The sequence below is a fragment of the Callionymus lyra genome, chromosome 1 (assembly GCF_982586985.1).
Source record: "Callionymus lyra chromosome 1, fCalLyr1.hap1.1, whole genome shotgun sequence".
NCBI lineage: Eukaryota > Metazoa > Chordata > Actinopteri > Syngnathiformes > Callionymidae > Callionymus > Callionymus lyra.
In genome coordinates this window covers 22,720,519-22,729,357 of record NC_141818.1, presented here as the reverse complement: position 1 = coordinate 22,729,357, position 8,839 = coordinate 22,720,519, and the positions used below count along the sequence as shown (strand labels likewise).

Here is an 8,839-nt window from a genome sequence, read left to right as displayed (position 1 = left end):
ACTGCACAAAAACCCAGAGTTATGACAAAACAAACACATCGATCATTATGATAAAAACTGTCTCTATTTACAGTTGCAGACGTTCCCTGTTCTCTGTCCCTCAAGCTCAGGGTACAAGATCAGGTCTTAGTTTGTCAACGTCTCTGTGGCCATCATGGATGAAAGACTTCTCTTGACCTCTGTTGATGATGGTACTGAGTTCAAAGCTTAAGACCTAGGGTACAAGATTGTTCGCCGTTCAAATCTGAAGTGAGTGTCTGCCATTCTGCCTGGATGACTGCAGACGTGACCTGAACAAAGCATTTGTGTTCCTGCACAGCGGCAATATCACAGCAGAGTTGTCAGCATGCCTTGTGTTTGATTTATGACGCCGAGACAAAGCAGGTCTCAATGAAACCTGCCTGATAAATAAATACATGTTGTTTTTTTTCTGGAAGTGGGTAGAAAACAAACTAAACTATTTAATTTGAAACTAGATGTTCTGTTAAATATTGTTGACAAAGTAGAATAAATAAGACCAAATCTTGAAAACCAATGAAAGGATCTTTTATTTTCTCTTATAGCAATTTCCCAACAAAATACAAACGCATGTTACATTACACAGGAGAAGAATGCATTACCAGGTGAGGACATGAAGGCACGAATAACTCACACATATGGACAAATGTGAATATACACGCACGCCCACACTCGTGAAGAACCTAAACCAAGAAAACACAAGTCCACTTATGGATGGATCAGCGGGGGAGCCTGATAAATTGTGATCCACCAGTAGATCTGAAAGGTTGTTCAGGTGCATCATGAGAGAGACATGGAAAACACAAACTTACAATAGGTTTTCAAGGACGTTTATCGTTGGAAACTTTGGTATTTGCTACTTCAATGGTTGCAAGTTTAATGGATCCACCATAGGTGTTGATTCCTTTTATATTTTTATACCATTTTTAAGATTTTTTAATCACTACATCTGAATGCGTTACGGCCCAGCTAACTTGAAGACTCAGCAGAGCCCCCAGTGGCCATTTTACCACACTTATCCTAAGTTGGAACCAGAAAACACAAGAGGGAGATAAACAACTATAATAAGAATATTAATGAAGAGGAAACTGAAGGACAGAACAGATCAAAAACAAACAGAAAGATAAATTTAATTAGAGATGGACAAAGATGTGACCCATATTTAGGTTGGATACATTTTTAATTTAGGGAATAACACTCAAAACTCTTTCTTATCTCTAAAATAAATCAGAATTCTGGCTATAATGAAGTATGGTGCAGAGGTTTGAAAAAGTAATAATTATTCAACTGAAGTTTGCTGTGAAGGTTATATACAGAGAAAAGACAGGAGAGCACTCAACTTTTGTTCATGTTATTCATATGGTCTTTATAGAGCGTTTTAAGTCAGCAGGTACTTTAGATACAAATACATTTTTTTTAATTGATTCATATGCATTTTTAGGGAAATAACAGCAGCATTGTCTGAGAGCAGTTAAGTCACTGATATGTGCAACAAAGCAGCAACATAAGTCATATATTGTGTCATAAGCCGACTGTTCTTTTTTATTACACAGTCATTATCACAGTTAATGCCTTAACAGAAGCGTTTATACAAATACAGTGGTGATGAAACATTTATTAGAAAAAACGTTTTGAAAATCAATACATATTTTCTCACAGAGTTTTTATTTTCTAAATGTTGTTCACCATATAAAATGTTGACTGTTAATTTTCCCGAGAGAGAAGATAGTTTTGTTCTTTTGTTGCTGAACATAAACGATCAATAAGAAAATCACTTGAGCCTCTCTTTGTTCACCCTTGTGTTCCTCATTCTCTAAATGTCAAAATGTTTTTGGAAAGGTTAGTGTGGAGTCAGTGTTAATTCTCTGTTTGTAATGAACTTAAAGTGTTTAGACTTGGAAGAAATGTTTGAAGTTTAGCATAACAAGGTCAGTGAACGCAGCAGTGAATCTTTGTTATGCCGTCAGTAAAAAGGATGCAGAGAAATGTTGGATGAGGAAATAAATCTTTGAACTTTGAGTTGATATAATCAGTGTCAGTTCATACTGTAAACACTGTAAAACATCATATTCTTATATGGAGAACAGATGTTTGTATTTCATGGAAAATATAGTTTACTGCCGGCTTTTTAAAGTCATTTTTAGATGTGATAATCTGGACCTGTTACATCCTCAAACCCCTTTTGCTTTTCTTAGTCCTGGAAAACTACCTTGTCTTCCTTTTTTTAAAATTGTGGTCTTCTAGGCAACTTGCTATTCTTTAGCATTTATCAGTTTGGATTTTTCCATCAGATTGTTGTTCTTCATCTTTCCTGCCAACCATGCCAATCATTTGGTGACATATAACATATTAAATGTAACGTCTAACATATGTCATAAAATATCATTTCCTCTTGTTAGAATAGTTCATTTTCTTTATAAAATATAATTGATTTTATATATTTTAACAATATTATACATTTGGCAGATCAAATTTATAAAACATCACCAACACACACACACAGTTGAGTTCTTCAACACACACTGGATACAATTTCACGGTTATGTCTTAGGTGTGCATTTTGTGTCACCTCTGGAACAAATATTACCATTAATAAAGTATGTGTGTTAGCAGCATAGTCTAGATCATTTAAAGTGCTTAGCATTTTATTTATTAGCACATTATGCAGCACAAATGGATTCTGCTCATGGATGGTAGCCAGGGCTTTACTCTTTACATCGCTGCTTATTAGAAATAAAGAAGTAAGTAATCTGTGTACTAATGGTTGATGTTACCTTATCACAGTTACTTCTCTTTTTATATCATGGTTAACCATAATTATCATTTTTAATTTGCTAGTTGTAAGTGAAGCTTATGTGAGACAATGACCACAGGTTTACAATATTTTGCTTCTTCTATCTTTGATTGTTTCATCATAGAAAACTTCTTAAAATATCCTTTTTAATTATCTGGTTTATACTTAATTTTAAAACTACATGGCTTTCGTGTTGATGTGATTTTAAATTGTAAGTACAATTAATTAGTATTTATTTATTCACGCTATAACAAGACAATGATTTAGCTTTCTTTGTTTCAGATAAGAAATTATTTGCGTCCCGATATGATCTCACTAAGTGAAACTGCAGTGTAAAAGGTGAGTGGGAGCTCAGCTTTCTGCTGATGGGATTTTTGCTTCATAGATAAACAACCATCCTCTGACCAGCTCGCCCCTGGGTGCGAAGTGTCAGGGATAAAAGGGAACCGTGAAGTCTGAAGGCACAGCTCTTAAATAGAGAAGCGCTCAAATCTCCAGGTTCAGGTTGTTTGCTCTCAGTCTATGAGGCAATCAGGTACCTTGAGCTCCTTTACTGCACCACTGTGATGAAGAATAACATTATTTCCTGCTTCTACTTCAGACCTTGAACTCTGCCTTAGACTGGTCATGCCTCCACACTAAATACAACCTAAAACATTATCAACATTATTCATGTTCATCTTGAGTCACAAAAAATTAATAAATAAATAAACTAAATTGTTATCATAATTATCATAATTCAAAGAGTAAAAATGGTACACTTCTTGTTGAGGGAGAATGTCGAGTGAGTATTTGCTCTTCTACAGTGAAGAGACATCTGCAACCTGTGGATCAACAGATGGTCCCTGGTTCTGATGCTTCTCTTTTTTTAAGTATGTATTTCCTTGCATGATGAACAAATGACATGTACCGCGGCGGAGTAGCGTATCTACATCTCTCCCATCCCCCCTACATTATGGGCCCTGAAATAAAAAGTTCACATTAATATTTTACAAGTCAGATTTCAAAAACAAGATAGAAAAGATTCCTATCTTAATACGTCTTACAGTAGTGAGAACGAGCCAAGGAAAGCCTCAGATATCAAAAGGGCTTCCTTGCTTTTGAGGTTTGAGTAATAGAGATCCCACTCGGTAATGATGCACATCTTCGTGCTGTAAGACCAAGTATACACCTCTGTGTGCTATATCTCATCGGCACCTCCTCATAGAAATCTTGGTTAACAATTGCACTTCTTGTTTCCCGTTAAGGTTGACTGGTGCTCTCACACTTCACATTCTATAGATCCAGAAATGGTACATGTACAGGGTCTGGCCTCGTTCACCAGCGAGTCTGTGGTCTCAGAGTTTGAGTGATAGGTAAGGTAGTACTCCTGCAGCTGAGTGTTTAGATCCTGCTCCTGCTTACTGCCCTTTTTCCTGCGCTTGTGGTTGACGGAGTGCTGCCGCAGCTGCCTCACAGTGTTGGGGTAGTGCTTCCAAGAGACGTAAATAACCAGCATAATCAACGACGCTGACACGAACAAGGCGACGCTGCCTGCTATGATTTTATGGAAAACCATGTGCTCAAACGGCAGCTCCGAGTGGGAGGACGTCGGATATTCAGGGGATAGAGAGAACCAGGTGTCTTCCTCGGTAGTTGTGCCAGGGGAAGTGAAAAAATCAGGCTCAGTAGAGTCCGTATACATCTCCTCTGGGTAGAATGTTGGAAAGGGTTGCGAGATATTCACCAGCGCAGAAGAAGTCCAAACAGCAGTGACCGCGGTCATTGAATTTCCCACACAGGTTGTGAAGTTCCTCACCGCGTCCACCACCCGCTCCCCTTGCCACGACTTGGGACTACTGCAGATCATACTGATGTCTTTCACGTCCCTCAGAGTTTTGAGCCATCCCATGAGCGGGCAGATGTTCGGGCTGCAGTGCCAGGCGTTACCAGCCAAGCTGATGGTGGTGATGGATCTCCAGGCAGCGACAGCTTCTGAAGACACGCTGCTCAGCTTGTTGGACTCCAGGTTGAGTGTCTCTAAGTTGGGCATACACTGAAAAACCACTGGATCCAGAACCTGGATTTCATTCCCTGAAAGGTCCAATTTCTGCAGTTTGACCCAAATCCAGGGCCCGCCTTGACTGATGGATCGTATGCGGTTCCACTGCAAATACAGTGACTGGAGACTGCTGAGTCGTGGGAAAACAAAGAAATTAATCCTTGAGAATTGATTGTGCTCTAAGTGAAGCTCCTTCAACCGGAACAGACCAAAGAAGGTGGTGCGAGTGACGCTGCGGAGGCGGTTATAGCCCAAGTCTAGAAACTCCAAGCTTCGACATTCCATAAAAGTACGAACTTGGATCTGCTTCAGGCCGTTGGAGCGAAGGTGGAGGTTCTGTAGTTTTCGTAAACCATAAAAATGTCCCTGGTGCAAGAACTGCAGCTGATTGTAGGATAAATCCAGATTCCGCAGGTTGGGAATGGCACTGAAGGTTTTGTTGTGTAGATGAGAGATCTTGTTGGAGCTGAGGATGAGCTCCTTGAGTCTGCGGACCCCGTGGAAGGCTAAGGGATCGACCAGAGTGACAGAGTTGTGATCCAGGTAGAGCCAGACCAGTTGGTTGAGATGAGCGAACTGGTAGGGCAGCAGCACCTGCAGGTCGTTGTAGCGCAGAGACAGACCTTGGCATCCCGAGCTGATGTTGCCAGGTATGCCGTTGAAGATGCCAGACTCACAGTAGACCATCTTGCCTTCACAGCGGCAGCTCACGGGGCAGCTCTTCTCCCCAGAGCTCAGCAGCAGGAGAGCCGCCGCCTGCACCAGCACACATGACACCTTCCAGTCCAACATCCCTGACCCTGTGGTGAAGCCACACACAAGTCACAGTCAGCAATGGTGATGAGGGAAAATCTGCGCACTACATGGATTTAAAAAGAAGTTCATCCAGACGATGCCTGAGACAACATTCTTCATGAAGAATCAACCACATTCTAACATGATTTCATTTAATTTTGAATAAAAGATAGATATTAAAAATGAGTGAACGCAAAAATAATATGATGGTCGTGGAAGATAATGAAAAAGAAAAAAAAGGGAGGGATGAATCTCCACTCACCCATCGCCACTGATGTCAGAACAAGCTGGACCAAAAGCATCAATCTCCTCCTCTGGCTCCTAAAGATCCGCGCATCGTCGCTTCGAGCAGAAATCACAGCAACAACTTGAGAAGAAGACGCAGTCGGAGCCGCCGCTACTTCAGCCACGAATGACACACACACACACACTCACACACACACACACACTCTTCGTCTATCCAGAGCCTTTTCTCTGCTTCACCTACACCCCCCTCTCAGAAGAGTGGGCGTCCGTATGAGCGCGCACACGCTTGGGCAGAAAGACTCCTTAGACACAGACAGGAGGCGCAGAATATATTTATACACGGACGGTAAATATAAATCCATTAAAAAAATATTAAAAAAAATAAAAACCCACGCAAGCATCATCTCCAACCCACACACACACGAACACCTACACACACACAGACAATTACGAAAAGTTCACGCACAATTTCACGCTTCAAACGAGAACACGGATTATTTATTTCTCAAATAATACAGAAATAATCGCATGTCTGGCGCACGGACAGACTTAACACGCACACAAAGTTTCCAACTTAAATCGTTCTCACACACACACCTGCGGTAACTCAGCCTGGCAAAATATAAATAAACAATTAAACGACTTTTAAAGAACTTTCAGCAACTCTGAGTCACCTCATTTATAAGTGATGTCCAGTCAGGGGATGATCAGCTGGCCTCCCCATCACTCCTGCTTAAGTGGGGTGTTGACACACTGAGGAGGAGCTCGTGTGTGACTGTTGTTTCAATGATAACGGAAGAAAAGGATACTCGTAATTGGGGATGAAAAATGTTCTGGGGAGTTGAAGAAGGAGTGGGTGTCATCCCAAAAGCGTTTTAAATCCGATCATAACTCATATTTATGTTCATGTACTCCCGCACCAGGATCAGTCTGGCAGCGGTTGATTTTACTGTGTGGTAACAGTGACCCCTGGTGGTAGGAAATATATACACAGCCAAACACCGTCAGGAACCATACAAATCAAATGATGTTTTTTAAAAGCTTTAATGAATACAAATGAAGAGCCATCCGGTGAGCAGAAATGGTCAATTAAGAGTCTTTCTGAGGTATGACTTTTGTTGAAAGACATAGCACACAGTGAGGTGAGGGCACGTGGATTATGAGCAGCGCCGCAGAGGAGAGGAGAAAGTGCACAAAACACCACTTATACACTGACATATTGTTCAGTTGAATGTTAAGCACTTTCAAGGAGAACACAGGAGATGTCATACATGAGAGGCAGGGGTAAGTGATCAAACGGATCAAGGGAATGTGAGCCAGGTGTCAACCAGATCAGCATCAGGTGGGTGTTGACAGATGATAAGTCAAGAGAATAAATGAGAGGATTTCTATATATATGTATTAAAAGCATCACGACATATTGGTGTCTCTCATGTTGAGATGGAGGTGTAGGAGGTATGAGGGATTTACCGTGTTAGCCTGGAGGATTCTCCTGTCACTAACAAATCAATGGAATTAAATTAAGGACTGTACCAACACTTCTGACCAGTCTGTTGTGACCTCTGACCTTCCACAGCATCCGTTGAGCAGAGAAAAAAAAACATAGAGACGTTTTTAAAATTTACAGTTAGACAATAGAGGACTAAGGACTTCTCAGCAGAAGTAAAGTTCATGTTTAGGAAAATACTTTTATTTCATTTACAATTACTTGTGCAATCTTATTTTATTGTACAGGTTTCCCTCTGCCCAAATGGGTTCTTTCAGCGAGATTATATTTAAGCGTTACTGCCATTATTTAACTCTTAAGACCCAAAACTACAACCTTCAGAGAAGCAAGGTCCGTGAGGTCTTATATGTGAGAACCTACACAGCTCAAAGACACTCGATTGAACCGCTTTGTTACTGTGCCAGATATCTTTTCAGTCTTCCTAACTAGACTTCATGGTTCCCTTCCTTAGTACCCACCATAGCCTTGCCATTCCATCTGCACATAATTATCCGTGGAAAACAGCCCCATCCCCTCTTCATCGCCACCTTGTATTGCAGCATCCAGGCAAGGTTCACTCCACGCTGCTGGAGAAAAGGATGCGACTTATCTCCCAACTTCAGATATAGTGTACAATTTGAATGAAATCCCAGTTGTGGAATGACTTGGCAGGTACTTAACCGTAACATGGAAATGCTCCAGTGGGTTTTCGCTTCCAAGCACGGGCATGTGGAGAATGGATTGTTGTCTTGATGATCGCATCACTGCCTTCCATGGATAATGTGGTCCAGTTGGCTTCATTAGTCTCTGATGCTTCCTTGATGGGAGGAAATAGCAGGAAATGTCACCTCCCATGATATACGTATGATTGAAAGAGCCTTCGTGGACATAGAGGTCCGTTCTAGGCATAGACGGTAAGGGAGTGTTCCATCCCAGAGCTCATAATTCATTTTCTTAGTGGGAAGGACAGGGATGGTTCTTGCTCATATTTGGAAAAGAAGCATAACTTACTCATCTCTTTACCCAATCATGGGTGTGCTTCTCAAAATGTTTAGAAGATACTTTTGTATAGAGCACATGTACTCTTTGCAGCCTTTGCAAAAGGCTATGGGGGGCAAGGCTGCATGATTACGATTAATTTATTTCATACCAGTAGAAAAATGCTTGGAGAATGTGATTACAACTTGCATGTTTTGATAGCACAGTGGGTAGGTCTTTAATGAGAGCCCCTTCCATTTTAAGCATAGGGGTCAACCTGGGTAGCACAAAAATGCTCATAATGCGAAGTTTCATATAATTATTTTATTTGCAATCACTCACCCAGTGTATCCATTTGTGTAACTGATGCACAATGGTTGTGAGTGACATGAAGCTCAGTGACTCCATTTGTTGATGGTCCTCCTAGTCTAGATGTGTGAAGTCTGGCTTTGCGCTGCAATGGAGGCTTTGGTAGTTTGTC

General features: G+C 41.0%; 1 protein-coding gene across 1 annotated transcript; it reads right to left on the bottom strand.

The window, feature by feature from the left end:
- Nucleotides 1-524: 524 nt before the first annotated feature.
- lrrtm4l2 (leucine rich repeat transmembrane neuronal 4 like 2) lies at nucleotides 525-6,584 on the bottom strand. Its single transcript, XM_087797436.1, has 2 exons — nucleotides 5,911-6,584; nucleotides 525-5,653 (listed from the first exon to the last, which is right to left on the bottom strand). The coding sequence occupies exons 1-2, from the start codon at nucleotides 5,948-5,950 to the stop codon at nucleotides 4,074-4,076; spliced, it is 1,620 nt and encodes a 539-aa protein (XP_087653562.1). The 5' UTR covers nucleotides 5,951-6,584; the 3' UTR covers nucleotides 525-4,073.
- Nucleotides 6,585-8,839: the final 2,255 nt, after the last annotated feature.

Bases quoted from the DNA above. Each gene is read 5' to 3' on its own strand.
- lrrtm4l2 (XM_087797436.1), bottom strand. From the start codon at position 5,950: ATGCTTTTGGTCCAGCTTGTTCTGACATCAGTGGCGATGG. The intron at 5,654-5,910 runs GTGAGTGGAGAT...GCTTCACCACAG, and splicing joins TCTGACATCAGTGGCGATGG to GGTCAGGGATGTTGGACTGG.